Raw genomic sequence first — 19,082 nt, forward strand, 5'->3', positions numbered from 1 at the left:
TGGTCTACACGTTTACAGTAGGGGAGCTATGTATCATTGTATCGCACGCTCCCTGTAGCTCGTAACTTGCGAACTCAGAAGTCGTTGATAACGCACTTGGCGACTGTCACAGTACAACTGACTGTGAATAGCCTTCGCTGCTCCTTATGTAGCCTTGATCGGACAATTGTCGTCTGGTGCCTTGTTGCTAGCCACGCTGTCCGGAGTTGTTGACTGCTGCCTAGCAACCGCGATATCCCTCGGTGACGTCACCGCGCGTTGCATAGCTACCAGGATGCGGGGTGATTACTCGCCTATTACGCAAGCGCTACGTTACCGCCGGGGAGGTAGGGGTCACATGTCACAATATGATATTGTAAGTTTGGAAACAAGTCAGGACAGTATTGAATCTAATGTAATTTCAAAAACTTGAGTTATAGTTGACTGTACTATGAAAATAAACAGCAGTGTGGATTACAGCAGTGCATACACATCAGAACAATTTATACATTTTGTAAATACTTTATTGAAATAATGAGCCAGGTTAGCTCAGTTGGTACAGTGACTGGCTGTAGGATGATGACTTCCCCATGCTGAGAGAACTGTACCTTGACCGTGTACTTATATACCAATAACACTGAACAGTATCTGAAGTCATGTATAACACTAAAGTAATAGTGGGAACATGTTTACTATAAACATTTGTAATTCATAATTCTATATATTTTTTACCTAGAACACAATGTCATAACATTTCAGCTAATGTGAATGAATTACAACAGCATGGTTCTGTGCCTCATGATAAGACTGTCGATAGAATTGGCATGGGAAGGACTGAATAGAAAATTTATCCATTCACAGGCTTCGTTATTGTATCTAATTCTTCTGAATTTAGTGGTTCATGAATGTATAATTGGCCCAAAACATTGGTTGACTTCATGTACACGCACACGCACGCACACACACACACACACACACACACACCTAGTTATCTCGGACATTTAGCATTATGGAAAGTGGCAGTAGCTGGAACTCCAAGCAACAGAAGACAGATTCAGACAGCAAATAGCAGAGTTATAATTAACATAATAAATGCTAAGTGCTAATAGTCACTTCAAACTATGTTGGGTGTTTTGATAAGTGTTATGAATTTCTTGAAAATGGAGAATAATGGATAATTTAGATAATTTTTTTCATTTTACTCTCCAGTACAAACAAGTTTCTTTTTCAAATGTTGCAATAATAGTTCAGACATTGATTATATAATCATAAAATTTAGGATGAAAGTACATCCTACACAACATAAGAAGGAAACTTAAATTTAATGCACATCTTGCTGTGTTACAGATAATTTTTCAATCTGATAATAAGAATTCATTGATATTCAGGTGTGAACATCCCATGGTAGATCCTGCTATTAGGTTTCATAGTGCAGTGAAGCAACTCCAAAATTAACTCTTCACCAAACAGAGCGATTCATCCCTGTTTGCCATTCCATCGAACTCATCTCTGCCTCACATTTCTTACTGGGATCACAGTGTCCTTGAACGAGTACAACTTCCATCCTTTTAATTTTCTCCTGCGAAACCAGTTTGATGTGCTTCTGCCTTGTCACTTCACAATCATCTGTTACATTATCATATTTGTCATTTAAATCCTGTAAATGATTTTCGTGTCACATTAGATAGTTTTCATTGATATTTGCTAAGTTATTAGGTCTTATTTGTTTTATATGTAATTTTTCTTTTCCTGATATATTATATATTGCCGTATTCAGTTAAAACTTTAGTATATGTCTGTCACAGGGTATAATCTCACTTCAGTGGATTTTAATAAATTGCAATATGTTGTAATCAATTTATGCAGTCTGATTTTCCTTGTAATTATGATTCATTTTTTAAATGTACAACACTTAAGTGTCGGTGCCTTATTTCTTATTTTGTCTTCAAGGACAAAATCAACTGTCTTTATGTTATGGATACTGTGCATCCTTGTATGCCCATGAAGCACATTACAGACTTTTTCACGTTTAATCTAAGTAATACTACAAGACCTGTTCCTCCACCCACCACTGAGAATGGCATTTGTTGACTCCAAGATGTTTCTAGTAGAAACGCTCTTTCTTTTCTTAACGTTATGTAATTTATTGCTGTTATTGTAACTTGTTCTTTTAATTATTTTATTTTAGTTTTTAATTTTATGTACGATGGAGTACCCAAAAGAAACCGAACTAATTTTTTTGTGAGCAGAGCTTTTGTACTACCGCGTTTTGCCACTATGAGCACATAGAGCTAACATTCCTGAGTCGATAAACCGACTACCATTGCTTCAGAAGGTAAGGACTAGTTTTGGCAGAGTTTATAGTGACAACTGTTTTGTGTGATCATCGTTTTTGCAATGGCTGATTTTCGTGAACAGCGTGCGGTGGTGAAATTCTGCTTTTTGCTCGGGAAAAGTGGAACAGAAACTCTTGAAATGTTAAAAACGGCGTACAAGGACGATGCTATGGGGAAAACTCAAGTGTTTGAGTGGTTTTCCCGTTTCAAAAATGGTGACATGTCANCATGACAATGCCCCTGCTGACACAGCCCTGTCTGTACGACAATTCTTGACCAAAAATGGTATGACACCTGTTCCTCACCCTCCATACTTACCCGACCTTGCCCCGTGCGACTTTTTTTTTATTTCCTCGAATGAAAAGAGACATGAAAGGAAAAAACCGACGGAGGCGCTGTCAAACATCTCAAAAGATGAATTTAGACAATGTTTTGAAAAATGGAATAAAAGACTAGACAAGTGTATTAGTGTAAGTGGAGAGTACTTTGAAGGGGATTGAAGGTTTGTGCTTAAAATTTGAATAAATAATTTAAAAAAAAATAAGTTCGGTTTCTTTTGGGTACCCCCTCGTACATTTATAGTGCTGACCTCTTATGAGCTGTTTACTGTTAGCAATTGATTTTATATTGACGTAGATATGTATGTATATACACCCATATGTATATCATTGCAGGTTAAGAAGAAGAGACAAGGCATGACAGAACGCTTTGTGTATCAGTATCACTACACAAACTGGCCTGACCATGGCACACCAGATCACCCATTGCCCGTCCTCAGTTTTGTGAAGAAGTCATCAGCTGCCAATCCTGTGGATGCTGGCCCAATAATTGTCCATTGCAGGTAGGATCCTGCATGGAATGGCAAATTTTGTGTTTTGAGCAACTGCTATGAGAGAAATATGTACAAAGAACTTTCATAATGGAAACACTATCTTGAAGAGACCGTTTGGATGATTTCTTTTATCTCAGATAAGAGAAATGTATTACTTTTCTGGATGTTAAAATTCAGAATCTATACTCTATTTTATAACAAGGAGCTTTATAACTTGCACTTTTCACCATGAATAATTGGTCTGATTATATGTCATGGAGGATACAGTGGGTAGATCATTTAGCACACATGGGGAGGAGAGGGATGCATATAGGTTTTTGGTGGAAAATCCATAAGAAAAGAGACAACTAGGAAGACCTAGACACATTCATAGGTAGGAGTATAATATAAGAATGAATGTTCAAGAAATAGGATGGGGTGCTACGGAATGGATTGATCTGGCTCAGGATAAGGACCAGTGAACACAGTTGTGAACTTTATGGTTCCAGAAGTTTTGGGGAAGTTCTTGAGTACCTGAGCGACTGGCAGCTTCTCAAGAAGGACTCAAGAAGAAGAACTCCATGTAGTTGGTCGGTCGGTCGGTCGGTCGGTCAGTCAGTCAGTAGCTAGACTGTACAGCATTTAATGTAAATATGATAGATGAATGGGGAATTGGAATGTATTTGGAAGGAAGCAGTTATAACCTACTACAGTGGCTCTCAACCTTTGTGAGACCGTGGCCTGGTAAATTCTTTTTTTAGAAGATGAGGGCCTGGTATAATTGATGCCAGGGCCCTGTACCTGGTCGCAGCCTGGCAGTTGAGAAACACTGACCTAGTGGGTGTATTATTCTCTCCTTTCCTTAGAGGGGATAATGAGGAAAACCATGAAATCCCATTTAAGAAAGCTGGTGACCAGGCCAAGATTTGAAGCAAGCACATCCCATATAAAAGCCTAAAACATTATTGGTACACCAATCCATTCCGTATGTCTCTGCTAATATATTGTGACGTGTTGCGCTATGAAATATTAAGAATAGTTTAAAGTATGGAATGGATTAATAGTAACCACTGTGCAATATTTGTTTTCAGTGCTGGTGTTGGCAGGACAGGCACATATATAGTTTTAGATGCAATGTTAAAGCAAATTAGAAGCAAGGGAGAAGTGAACATTTTTGGATTTTTACGGCATATTCGCACACAACGCAACTTCCTGGTGCAAACAGAGGAGCAGTATATATTCATCCATGATGCACTCCTTGAAGCAATTGAGAGTGGTGAGACGAACCTTAATCAGGCTTATCTATCACGCTACATTCACAGCCTACAAACCAGTGATGCCCTGGAGGAAAAAACAGAGCCATGGAAAATGCTTGAGATCCAGTTTAAGGTGAGTGGATAGGAGGAGGAATAATTTATATGCAAGAATATGAAATTAATGCCTTATGGGGAGTTTACCCTCCCCAGCCATCAGTCATGACAGATGATATTTATTTTTAGTTATTCATTTAATTGAATTATGTGATGTGGATGAGTAGCTGTGTAGTCGTCTTAACACAGTAAATAATCAAGGCATACCATTAAGATGGATGTTATGATTCTCAGTGCTTGTAAATACCTGATGTATGGGTATTAGAATTCTCATTATTCTTGCAGTAAGCTTGAATTTTGTTCAGAATTTCTCCCAGGCTCTGATTGATACTGCCATCTATGTGAGATATTCTTAATTACATAGTTTTAATTTTAAATCAAACATGAGTCAGAGTCGGTCTCAGTGTTGTGTACCATGGCTACAGTGAACTACACTGGACATTTTGCACTAAAGGAACTCTGGTAGTTATCCTCCTTAACTTCCTTTACATGTGCAAATAGTGATTGGTATTTTGACACTGCATTATGTTCATGGTTGATTTAACATTTTTATATAAATGAAGAACTGAACAAGCTGATCAAATTCATGCCATGTTAGGAGGGTCCCTTGTCACCATGGCATGGTGCATCCTCAGGTTTTGGATGGAGGAGATGGCCTCCAGATATGGAAGGTAGCTGCAAATATATTGAATAGGCAGTTGAGGACAGCTGACAAGGGGTGGTCCTCCAGCTTGGGGTTATGGCATGGGGCTAACAATTCCTCACCACAAAAAATAAGCTTGTTATGAAAGATCACAAGAAGCCTCAGACCTGGACAGATTCCTTGGATAAGCAACCTAAGTGAAAGAAAATTTATATGTTTACTCAGGGCAATGGCAGAAGAAATCTGAAAATATAAGTTAGATTTAGTGGGAGTACAGGAGGTCAGATGGAATGGAGGTGGCACTGAACCTACAGGTGAGTATACATTTTTCTATGGAAAGGGGAATAAGAAACATGAGTTAGGTAAAGGTTTTATCGTACATAAGAGAATCATATCAGCAGTTAAAAGAGGGTAGAGTTTGTTAGTGATAGGATGTCATACATAGTACTAAGAGGGCACTGTTGTGATATCGTCATTCTGAATGTTCATGCCTCAACAGAAGAGAAATGAAGTGACAGGAGGTTGGAGAAAACTGCATAATGAGGAGCTTCATATCTTGTACTCTTCGCCAATTATAATTATAATCTGTCAGAGAACCCATCTTTCTCATAAATTGAACCTTGGACTTCCATCATATGAAGCCTTAATGCTTACAATTTAATCAAAATGTTGAGTGTGTGTACCTTGAATTAGATTTTGGCTGCCTTTCTTCAAATCCTTACTTATATGTCTTTCATGATCATCTCCTGATGTCATTTGATGCTGTATTACCTCGGTTAAATAGAATCAGTTAAGAATAAACTTGTGGATCTATGAAGGCATGTAGAAGTGCGGAGGTAAAGGTGCATGCACTCTTTAACATTGGTACTAGTTATAGGTAAGTAGCCAGCTTTGCAATCTTGCCATTTTATGATTATGATTTTATGATTATTTTGAAGACAGTAGTATACATTAAATTAGTTGAATCTCTTCCTTTTCAGCTTGTAACATCATTCCAACCAAAAGATTTCAACCTAGTATCTGCCAACAAACCATGCAACCAGCTGAAGAATCGTACGCTAGATCTTTTGCCAGTTGAAAGTGCCAGGGTTCATCTGACTCCAAAACCTGGAGTTGATGGAAGTGATTACATAAATGCTACATGGTTTCAGGGTACAAACATACATATTAAATGCACTGTATTTTATAATATCAATTTGTTTGAATTACATGTATTCATTCAAATATCTTATATATTAAATGGGCATTGTAGCTTTTAAACTAGTATGTGAAAGGTTATCTGATGTGTTTACTTGCAATACCACATACTCGTATATCGAGCACAGAATGGTGGTATATGTTCCTCCCATTTTCATTTCTTTGACACAAGTCTTATAATAGAAGTATTCATCACTTTATTTTAAACAACATGCCTAAATCATTTACACCCATAAACATAAGAAATCTATAGAATAAAAACAAGAAGCATCAAAGCCCCAGTTTTGAATGGTCAGTTTCATTTTTGTCACCTCTTGGGATATGTGTCTGTACCATTAGTGTTGAGTGGAGGCTCATTGTGCCCCACAGCTCTAGCCATTTTCAAAAAGAAAAGATCACAAAATCTATATAATGGTTGTAATTTGGTTTTATTGCAGTTTTATAGTTAAAACCATTTAGTTCATAGGTAATTTCCTGTATTAACCAAGCTGCCTAGGCTTTCACTTAGTTAGTTATTGGAGAGGGTGGGTTTCCCCATGCACTGAGACCAGTATTGGTCCATTGTGCTTCCCACTGTGATATTCTACCAGTCTCTATACCCTACCGATATTGGTGCGTACCATCAGTCCCGACTGAGCCAGCGAGTTCGGCCTCTAGTGGCTTGGCGGTATCTGTAATGCTATCAGAGGCGTTAGAGACTACTGTTGGGTGGGAAATGTCCTTGAATTTAGCTCAGTGACCTCCTTTGGAGATATGAGGTTCTTTTACGTGCCGTAAAGCTACGACATGGGACCCACAGCTTAAAGTCCCTCCCGGAGGACTTGTTCCCTGAATTTTTCCGCTCTTAAAAATTCCACGACCTCTGCCAGGTTTGAACTCTCGTACCACGAGTCATGAGGTGGGAACGTTACCTCTAGACTATGGAGGCCGCTTAGGCTTTCACTTAATGCAGATTTGTTGTTTATTTAATTTCTTCTTAATGTGTTAAGCTGAGGAACTGATTTTTTAGCAGCAGTTTCATTAGCTAGACTAAACAGTGTAAAATGGTTGGATGACAGATGAATGTGAAATTGGAAAGGATTTGGAAGGAAGTGGTTATTTGCTAACCGAACTACTGCTCTGACAATTGGAGGGAATTAAGGAAATTACCAAAAATCTGTCAGAATAGCCCATGTTTGAGCTGAGATTTCAGATTGAACACCTCCCAGATATGAATCTGAAATATTACCATTTTTCCAACCCGCTTGATTTAATAACCTGTTACCCAATAAAACTGCATTCTACATTTCCATTGTCTGCAGTACACAGTCTTCAAAAATTTTGGAACTTTTTTTTTTATATAATTTTTTGTACATGCTTGCCTGCCTTCAAGGATCCCCCTCCTGCATTGATGCACCCCTCCCAACGCCATTGTCACTTTTGGAAATAGTACTGGTACACCTTTTTCGGGATTGCATGTAGCTCCATCTGCGAATTTTCTGAAATCTCTTGAATCATATGAAATCATCATCCTTTCAAAGTGGATTTCAATTTGGGAAATAAGAAAAAGTCTGCTGAAGCCAGGCAAGGTGAGCAGGGTGGCTGAGGAAGCACAGTTGTGTTCGTGTTGGCCAAGAAATCATGAATTAGTATCGATGCATGAGCTGGTGCGTTGTCGTGATGGAGGAACCAGGAGTTGTTTCTCCACAACTGAGTCTTTTCTATTCCTTACACTTTCTCTTAGACTTTTCAGCATTTTGAGATGATACCAGTGATTCACTCTTTGCCTCGACATAAGAATTCACAATGCACAACACCCTCAATGTCAAAAAAACAACACGACTTCCACGTTTGACCTGATCTGCCACGCCTCTTTTGGTCTTAGCGATGTTTTTCCAACCAACTGTGAGGACTGCATTTTTGTTTCCACATCTTATCCATAAACCCATGTTTCATCATCGGTTATAATTCTTTTTAGAAAGTTTTCATCCATGCTAGCATGATCGAAAAGTTCCCGGCAGATGGCAACACAGCTGTCTCTCTGATCATGTGTCAAGTTTTGGGAAAAACTTTGAAACTCCCTGATGCATTTCTAATTTTGCACTCTTCTGCTGTTTCCCACACTGTCAAACAACAATTAAATCACATGGTTTCATGAACTTGCGCAACATGAGCATTGTCACATGACGTTGAGGGCTGTCCCAAATGTGGTTCATGATGTGTTGACTGCTGACCATACTTAAATCTCTTAAACCATTTATAACAACATGTACGGCTCATGCACTGATCACCATAAACTTTTTTCATAGTTTCATGAGTCTCCATAAACATTTTCCATAGTTTGAAACAAAATTTAATGTTAATACGCCATTCATGAATATCAGCCATATAGTAATGCACATAGTAAATATAATTTGATAAAGATAAGGTAAAGTTCTTCCTGGGCTCAATTAATTAAGCACCATGCCATAAAGATATATCACGGAGTGAAAGTATAGTTTCTTGGCATTAGATGGAGGTGAGTGGTCAGCTTCACACTTCAGCTTCTTTACCCCCCAGTGGAAAGGGCCTGCAGTGCCTACTGGGTAGAAGACTGGCTGGGCCCCAGAGCCTGTCTGGGTGCAGCCACATAAGAAAGACACATCATAAGACACAATATATATGCAATTAAAACATAAGAAGAATGACTCCCATAGTGGTTGAATGGCATTACACATGAGTTTGATATACGACATGTAAGATGATAGATCTTAACAAGTTTTAATATATAAATTTTATTATTCAACAACAGCGAACACAAATTTATATCATTTTATAAATGGACACTTGAAGGCAGGCGGTGCAATGGTTTAACGTGATTGATACACCTGATGATGGCAGAATGATGCCGAAACATGTAGTGTGAAGTGACAAGTGAAATTGTATACACTAAAACACAGTAAATATATACACATTATGGAGGAGAAAAATCTCTTGCCCCTACCAGAATTCGAACCCCAGCCATCCAGCCTGTAGCCTGTCGCTATCCCAACTCCATATGTAATTTGATAGATTTCAAAAAATATAGTGAGATCATGACCAGCCAATGTAAAGCAACACACCAGCACCAATGGAGAGAGCAGTATTTGGAGAGTAGAACCTGAGAATTTATGAAGATTGAAGTGTTGATAGTAATACTAAATTCCTTCTAGTAAAATATTGATTTTTTGTTATTTCTGTAAGAATTGTATGCCTCTATTTTTTCTAAATAAGGCACATATGCATACATTCATTTCTGTAGAAGTTACATACGGAGATGAGGTTGTCTTGTGGATTCAACACTATAATTGAAATTTTATAAACTGTGTAATGGGGAATTATTTCAGCATAAGGTGATACATATTCTTAAATTTATGAACATTAAACATTCCTTACCAAAATAGCAATTATAGCAGCTTCTCTACTTTTGTAATTATTATCCATCACTCTTCTTAGTTGTTGCATGCACTTTGAAGTAAGATCAGAAATAGAACTGAGTATTATTGTGTTCCTTATTTTTGCAGGTTTCCACAAGTTGCGGGAATTTATAATCACGCAGCATCCGCTTGAAGTGACTGCACAGGATTTCTGGCAGATGGTTTGGGATCACAATGCGCAAACGATTGTCATGCTTTCCAGTTCAGATGACCAGGTTTGCTAAAGCATATTCTGAAAACACTCGTAGTAGCAGTAGGTGAAGTAGCCTTCAACTAATTCCATTCTCTCACCCCCCCCCCTCAAATTCATCTGTTTTTCTCTTACCCACCCTTCAAAATTTCATACACCTTTCTGTGCAGCATATTTATTTTTTGTGGAAATGTGAGTAGCCCATTTATTTTTATGTTGAACAATATTTTATCATTAAATAGTACTATTAATTAATTCACCTAATTGCAGACAGATGACATAAACAGCTTTATTGTTATAGCACTGTTGGAGGAGCCCCAGTAAGCACTCTGTAAATAAAAAAATTGTGGATGCTTTTATTGTGATATAGGTTAACAGGGTATGAATTTTGTTTCATGTTATTGTGGCTTATTAAAAATGCCATTTTTTTTTTCCTTGGCACTACAGCCCCAGTGGGCCTAGGCCTACCTCCATGAACTTGTGCCTTCACTTCAGTTTTTCTAGATCTTACACATATGGTAGGACTCCTTGGGTGAGTGATCAGCTTGTCGCAAGGCCTCTACCTGTAGACAAACACAGAAAAACGCACACAAACATCCATGCCCTGAGTGGGATTCGAACCCACGATCTCTGCTTCTGAGCAAGCGAAGACAGTGCATGCCTTAGACCGCTCGGCTACCGTGACCGGCCTAAAATTGCCATTAGAATTGCAAAAATATTAGAGCACTGAATAAGGAATGGGTAGATGATTATGAATTGTGAATTGAAAAAGGTGTGGGGGGGATATGGGATGCAAAATGTGTTTGATATTTCAGAGTGCTATATTTTTCTAATTATGATACATAAGTTTAGTTTAAAGGAAGAAAGAAATTATGGCAGACTACACAATGTAGCATCCCAGAAGGTAGTATTAGAGGAGGTATTGAAACCATATCATTAGAAGAGCTCTATTTGGGGTGAAGCAGAACATTGTCTCGATATCTGTTGCACTGCAGTAGATAGATATGTGGAACTTCTCCAACACAAATGGAGTTCATGTTGTCATTTTATTTTTTGTTTCATTCAGTTGTGTATCATGATTTTAAAGAACGTAACATATTAAAACCCAAAATATATTTTGTGGACAACAGTATTATCCTGTCTTACAGTAATGCATACTTGCTAGAGCAGGAGTCCATGGAGGAGATCGAAAAGAACACTGAAGCCAACAGTCTCAGTAATTTAAGAGATGACAGGTCTTTTATATCATACTATCTTAAAGTTAATAGATATATCAAATGTGTACACAGTTTTTGCATATATTTAGTCTAAACTGATTACATATTCATGTGAAGATATTCATTTTTGTATTGATACCATAGAGGTTTTTGAGCATATGATATGTCTAGAAACAGGGAACAAAATACAGATAATGTAGCCTCACAGTTGCATTTATTAAATAAAGAAATAGGTGCTCCCTACTGCCGAAAGTTTCAATCCATATAGTACTTTAAAATGTAGCAAAGAGATGTTGAATCTACAGCTGTAATTATTTCCCTCTGATATGTGTCATAGGAGAGGCACAGGAAATATTTTATTAATCATGTAGCCATATCCTTTCAGGTATCTATGTTGACCATGAAAGGATTGGAAACAAATTTTCCTAAAGAGATAGGAAAGTGATATTTGGAGACCAGTCACTGAATTCTCTTCCTGTTTTTTCTTTCTTCTTTTGAATACTACTGTCATCAGAATTTGTTATTCTTTAGCTTTAGTAGAGTAATATGCACACACATTATGAACAGCACTGAATGAATATATTCTGAATTATGTTTTTAAATTCTTTCCAGGAATTTGGCATATTCTGGCCAGTAGCACATGAAGAAATGGAGGCTGAAAATTTTAGAGTGAAATTTGTGGAGGAAAGTGATTGTGGTGATTATGTGACCCGTGACTTCACAGTTCAGTCACTGCAAGATGACTATGAACTGCCAGTACGCATGATGCACTGTGCTAACTGGCCACACAACTGTAGTCCCATCACTTCCCTCTTTGAACTCATCCACCTAGTCCAAGAATGGCATCGTGAATATCGAAATGGGCCCATCATAGTGATGGACAGGTACAGTTTAATAATATATGATCCAAGTATTAAACATTAATGCAGATCTAATTTTCCTTTCAGACTAGTTCCCATGCAATTTCATGCAGTAAGTAATATGAGTCTGCCATTGCTGCAAAATATCTGTGGAATTCCTGTGTTTTTGAACTCTGCATGTGTAGCATGATCTTACTTTGAGCATGATGACATTATCAGATCTACAGTCTCTTCCCCTTGGATGTTAACTTGAGTTCTGATAAAGAAAGTCCCACAGAGCTGAATCAGGGAAGTATGAAGGGTTGGGGACATCAGCCTGTGGTTTGTGGTCAGAAATTCCTGAACTAGGGTAAATGGTAGCATTGCTTATTTCTGATAATATCATGTATCACATTCTGTTAACAGTAATTATTTATGTAAGATTTGAGGCTTTCACGGCGGTGACTATGAAGAAAGCAGTCTTCTGGGATTTGGCACCGTGTATATGTGGTGTTAACCGACGTTTCGGAGGAACGTATCGCCTCCATCTTCAGGGTAGAAGAAAAATATAAGAAATCCACAAGCGAAGAGACCGTGAGAACCGGTAAAAGCAGACTGCTTCGCTTGAGGATTTCTTATATTTTTCTTCTACCCTGAAGATGGAGATGATACGTTCCTCCGAAACGTCGGTTAACACCACATATACACGGTGCCAAATCCCAGAAGACTGTTTTCTTAATAATTAATTAATTGTTACTTAAAACTATGTCTTTTCCTGCAATTTCCATTAATGTTCACTGGGTGTCTGGTGGTTCTTTACTCTCACATCACATTGACTTGTTCACGAAACGTTTTGGCCTTATGTGACTATCATCAGGTATAAACTAATTATGTGATGTAAGTTGTTTTACTTTATTTTGCTCACATTGAGAGAGAGAGAGACAAGAAATTAAGCTTCTCCCAGCATAAGCAAAACACAGTGAAACATCTCATGTATAATCAGTATGCCTGATGAAGGCTGTGTCAGGCCAGAACATGCTGTCAACAAATAAGTAAATGTAACACGACAGTGAAGAACAACCACATGACTACTGGACATTAACAGAAGTTTTAAGAAAAGACAGAATTTAAAATAATGAAACTGTTCCCAGCATGCCAGCATATGTCATATGAATTCTACACAGAAAGGGGGACTTTCTTGTTGCAGGTATGGAGGAACAGAAGCGGCCATCTTCTGTTGTCTTACAACATTAAACAAGCAGCTGGAATATGAAAATCATGTGGATGTATACATGTATGCCAAACTCTACCACAACAAACGCCCAGGGATCTGGAAGTGCCAAGTGAGTGCAATATTCAGGGTCATCAATCTGCTTTGCTCTTTCTGATGATTACCATTATGTGCTTGTGCTCTGAAACCTCCAAAGTAATTATTAACTATAAAAGCCAGATTAGTTCTTGAAAACTTGTAATTGCTCAGTGGATGGAACTGGAGGTTACCATGTCTGTCTTGCGCCAGTGGAATCCCGTCCATGCCTTCTCAGTCCATTTGTTTTAAGATACATTTTAGTGTTATCTGTCCACCTGTATCTAGGCTTCCAAAATATCTTCCCTTGGAGTTTTATGAATAAAATATTATACATTACTTACCTCCATGTGTGCTACATATCTTGCCAGTCTCAGTCTTCCTTGATTTAAGTGCCTTGATGATATTAGTGAATGGGATAGATTATGAAATTTCTATTTATGTGATTTTATTCATCACCAATTTTGAAGTAATGTACTAGTATCTCTGTTTTATAACATGGAAAATGTTAAAGAAATTTATATGCTACATCAGCGTAGAACAGTTTGTACATTGTAGTGATCACTGAGCAAAGTAACTCTGTGGAAGTTTGTCTGAATTATGTACAGAGGATGCTTATACTGCTTTGAATTGCACCCAGAGCCCCGCCTATGCTGATGTTGCCATAATGTTACCAGCATTTCTTGTATCACTAAATATAATTTGTCTTATAATAAAGTGCTCTTTCTTTAAGCCGCTTGTGTAAAAGCATATCAGAAGAATACACTACTTTTCTTTTTTTACATAAATTTCATGAGACTTCAAATGTATTGTCACAAATTAGGTGGGTTTGCACATAACTTATAAGATGGGGTTTGGATTGGATAAATAGATTTATTGTACTTTATACACAGCACTTGGGACTACAGGTAATACGCTATCGCTGATCTGCACACTTTACAGTTCACCATTACACCTGCACTAGGGTTCTCAGTTTTCACTAGTTGTATCCTGGCAATGGATTTATAACAGTCTCACTGTCACTTCAAATCACACATGAAGTCTTTGCACTGCCTAATTTGTTTCTTGCCATTATTCTGCAACTCCCAGTTCCAAAAACTTGACTCAATTCAGTTCCTCTGCTTCCAAGCTCATTTCCTGGCAGGCTGGCATCTTGAAATTTGACTCAATTCTTCTCAGTTGAACTCTTCTTTATAACCACTTTGCACGGACCACACAGAAAACACAGCTTCTCTATTGTTGGGAAGGCATGCTTACAGTTCCATTGCATAGCAATGGAATTTACCCAGTTGTTGCTTGCATATTAGTTGCTGTGGGAATGTGAAGTTGCATAGCAATTAACATGTATTTTTCTTCATTATTCTGGCTTTCAGGTATCATGTCACAATATATTTAACCCTTTGCATGACACAAGCTTATCAGATGGTTCAAGGTACTTTCTTAAAACTGCCAGAGTCAAAGGGTTTGGCTTGATAATCATTTAATAGATCATTTCTGTCAGTACATGGCATTAAATATTACATAATGATGTTTAGAAAAAGAAGAGGCTTTCATGCTACCTGCATCTGTGGTTATTCGAGGGTTATCTATGGAAGTATTGTGGGTTTTTATTTGCTGTGGCATTAACCATGGTCACCCCTCGGATTGGGAAGGGGGGGATGATCATCAGAATGCTTCACTTGCATTTAAGTACATTTACCGTAACTTTCTTTCCACTCACAAAATAAATACTTTGGACCCCTCCCCCAATGTTTTTCAGTGTAAGGTTTGCCCTCGTTTAACATTCAGTGTCAATGACCGCAGTCAATATTTCATTGATAAATTTATCTCTAAGATTTGCCTTGGTTTAGTGTCAAATCTGCTGCCTGCCAAAGAAATGTTAGGTGAGAATTCAGCTGTGTATGAAAATATTCTCTTTAATAATCTGTAGGTTACTTGAAGTACAGTATTTTCATAGCATTGTCAAATTGGTAAATTTTCTGAAGTTCTGTCTGTCTGAAAGCAATTTAATATACTGTAGGCTTTCTGAGGCTGTCACAACTTCATTAGGCATTAAGTAGGAACTTAAAGTTGAAACACTAGAAGAAAAATTGGCCACATAAATATATTGTGGTATGGATATAGTGTATGTTACTCACTGATAATGATAAGAACCATTGGATTAGAGATGCTTAATGGAGAGCCATTGAAGAGATAAGGTGGAGAGATGAAGTAAGGGAAAATGTACAAATCGGAGTAGGAAAAGGGTGGATGCAGACACAAGAGAGAGAGCAGAGAATTGATTGGAGAAGGCTTTTCAGTGATTTGAACCACCCTGTTAGAAACATAACCAGATGATGAAAGTGGTGATAGTGATGTCACTCAAAATGTCATTTTAATAATTGTGTATAACTTCAGTAACAAAAAAGAATTGTATGGAGGTAAATCTAGTTATTGTGGTGAATAAACCATGATTTTAATTCTCACTTGTGTATGATGTTTGGGAACAATGATAACAAATCAAAACCTGATTCAGGAGGAAATTAAGAGGAGATTGAACTTGGGTATTGCTTGTTACCATTCAGTCCAGAACCTTTTGTCTTCTTGCCTGCTGTCCAAAAACATAAATCTTAGAATATACAAAACTGTAATTTTGCCTGTGGTTCTGTATGGGTGTGAAACTTTGTCTCTGACATTAAGGGAGGAACATAGACTGAGAGTGTTTGAGAACAGGGTGTTGAGAATATTTGGACCAGAGAGAGATGACGTGACAGGAGGTTGGAGAAAACTGCATAAAGAGTAGCTTCATAACTTGTACTAGGATAAGGTGGGCAGGGCATGTAGCATGAATGGGGGAGAAGAGGAATGCATATAGGATATTGGGAAAGCCAGAAGGGAAGAGATTACTGGGAAGACCAAGGTGTAGGTGGGTGGACAATATTAAAATGGATCTTAGAGAGATAGGATGGGATGGTATGGATTGGATTGATCTGGCTGAGGATAGGGACCAGTGGAGTGCTCTTGTAAACAAGGTAATAAACCTTTGGGTTCCATAAAATGCTGGGAAATTCTTGAGTAACTGCAGAATTGGCCGCTCCTCAAGAAGGGCTCAGCTCTATGAGTAAGCAAGTTGTGCATGATGTTCAGTGGAGTTGTGGTTGTAATTGAAACGAGAATATGCATTGTGTGGGCTATATAGCATTATTACACAACTGTCAACACAACACATTTGTAATAAATAAACCAGTGTTACTGGATTAATATTCATTTATTATGTACATGTACTACAATACAATTCAATACAAGTAGTATATTTCGTTAATGATGATGATCCCACTGGATCAGAACATGTAACATATATGCATAATAAACTAATATTAATGCAGTAATATTGGTTTATTTTTTACAGATTTGTTGTGTTGGTGGTTTTATAGTTAACACTATAGTGTATAGTAATGTACACCCGAATACAAATAATAAAGATTGTGTAGGCTGCTGGTTTGTGACAATGTGAATTAGTGGAAGAGGATACCTATGCTAAAAATGAAGGCAGTAACGTCTCCAGATTGTTGGAAACATTTTGTAATAAATCGTAGCACACAACACTGTATATATACATTGTAGTGAATTCCTAAGGTCCAGAAAAGTAGGGCCTTTTCTTTAGTTCTGGTAAAACATGACCATCTAACACCATGGAGTAGTGCTTAGTGTGTACTTTGGTACGTGTTGATCCAAATTGTCCCTAACTGTGTGAAGCAAATAGGATGCACAACTTTTCTGTCATTATGTGAAACCTTTGTTTTCTGAAGTTTGATACTCCTAGGGTAGTTCCAGTGGTACCTTTGGGACTTAATTTTGTAATCACTCCAGTAAAACTTCACAAGAGTCCTGCATGTAGATTGACCCACCAACTAACATCCGGTGACAGAAAGACAATGCGTGGTCCAACTATGAATAGACAAATTCAGTCCTCTTACTTTTCATTTAACCTCATTAATTTTAGTAGGAAAATTACGTGAAAATACATACTGTCTCCCTTATTCATGAAGAAATGTATTCCATGTAAGTCATTTGTTAAGGGAAGATGAATTTATCCTTCTTTTAGGACAGTAATTAAAGATAATAGTGACCTGAGTTAATATAAAAATAATAATGAAGTATTGTAAACATATGACACAGACATGGCATGTGCGCTAGGGAAAAGGAGCAAGAAATGAAAAAGTAAAATGAAGCAGTGGTATTTGACATGGTTGGGTGGTTGTTCACTCACATGCACAAATAGACAACTGAGTCTCTAAGGTTGTGCTTGGCTTGTTTTCGTTATAGCATGCTGTGGTTGTGATAAAATGTCATAAGTTAAATATCTGTAAAATGAGTAGTTAGTTAGTTTTGTTGGATTTTCATCCTGTATTATAGTTATTATTATTATTATTTTTATTTCATCCATAGCTGTAGAAATTACAATTGGACATGTCAGATAACAACAACATTACATCAAGCATAACATTCAAAGTACATGAATATAGAATAATAAATAATAAATACCTAAGACTAGAGAAAATATTTGAAACATATATACAGTTTGTTTACAACATACAAACAGACTATTTAAAACATATTCCTGTACATATAAATAATTTATCTAAAACAGATTTATTTGTCAGCAAGCAGTCCATATCAACAGTTGTTAAAAAATTCCTGAAGAGAATAAAAGACGTTACACAACAAATAATTTTTTAGCTTCTTTTTAAAAACATTAAAATTATTTACACTTTTTAGTTCAGTCGGTAGGCCATTAAATATTTTGGTTCCCATACCAATCACCCCTCTTTTGCAGCGCTCAGTATTGCAAAATTGAACATACAGATTGTGTTTATGAATAGTATTATAGCCATGTACGTCAGAATACTGGGTAGTATATATCCTATTTTTTATTATAAAACATAAAATCTCAAATATATATAAGGAAGTAACTGTTAGAATCTTAAATTCTCGAAACAAATTTCTACAGGAGACTCTATTTCTTACACCTTTAACCACCCTTAAACATTTTTTCTGTAGTTTGAATAGAGTTTCAGAGTCCTTTTTCACCCCACCCCAAAAAATAATACCGTATTTCAACACGGACTCAAACTTTGCAAGATACACATTTCTTAATACAGATTGGCTCACAGAGTCCCGTAAAGATTTAATCAAATAAAGAGTCTTGCTAAGTTTTTTACAAACATATTGGGTGTGGGTTGCCCAACTTAAATCCTCAGTAATACAAATACCCAGAAATTTTACATCTGATGAACAAACTACCTCCTTATTATTTAAAGAAAAAATGGATCTAATAATTGGAGTAGATCTACTTCCCCGAAAAAAAATTACCTTAGACTTTTCAGTGTTTATTATTAAATGATTTTCATAAAACCATTTTTCTAATTGATTCTTTACATTTTGAATTTTTTCATTTAATGATAACATGTCATTTCCAGTAATTAATATATTAGTATCATCCGCAAATAATACTACCTCTGCATTTTGTATGATTCGGGGCAGATCATTTATGAATAATAAAAATAAAAGGGGTCCTAAAACAGAACCCTGAGGTACACCATGTTTAATAGCCTTAAGAGATGAGGTAAGTGTCTTTATCTTAAAGGTCTTTTGATCCATATGGTGAATTTCAACAAACTGGGTTCTGTCGGTGAGATACGATCTCATCCACGCGTGAGCTATTCCTCTCAGTCCATACAACTCCAGCTTTGCAAGCAGCAAGTTATGATTTATAACGTC

General features: G+C 37.1%; 1 protein-coding gene across 4 annotated transcripts in view; it reads left to right on the top strand.

Annotated features, from left to right (window-relative positions):
• Positions 1-19,082, top strand: part of LOC111862305 (tyrosine-protein phosphatase 99A) — a gene marked incomplete at its 5' end in the record, with an annotated part of 708,382 nt that overhangs the window by 686,005 nt on the left and 3,295 nt on the right. For all 4 annotated transcript variants that reach the window (XM_023847579.2, XM_023847580.2, XM_023847581.2 and 1 more), the window contains 6 exon segments: positions 2,990-3,156; positions 4,218-4,515; positions 6,120-6,291; positions 9,858-9,985; positions 11,790-12,061; positions 13,224-13,359. In XM_023847579.2, coding sequence (XP_023703347.2) covers positions 2,990-3,156; positions 4,218-4,515; positions 6,120-6,291; positions 9,858-9,985; positions 11,790-12,061; positions 13,224-13,359 — 1,173 coding nt within the window.

The sequence above is a fragment of the Cryptotermes secundus genome, unplaced genomic scaffold, assembly GCF_002891405.2.
Source record: "Cryptotermes secundus unplaced genomic scaffold, Csec_1.0 scaffold179, whole genome shotgun sequence".
Taxonomy (NCBI): Eukaryota; Metazoa; Arthropoda; class Insecta; order Blattodea; family Kalotermitidae; genus Cryptotermes; species Cryptotermes secundus.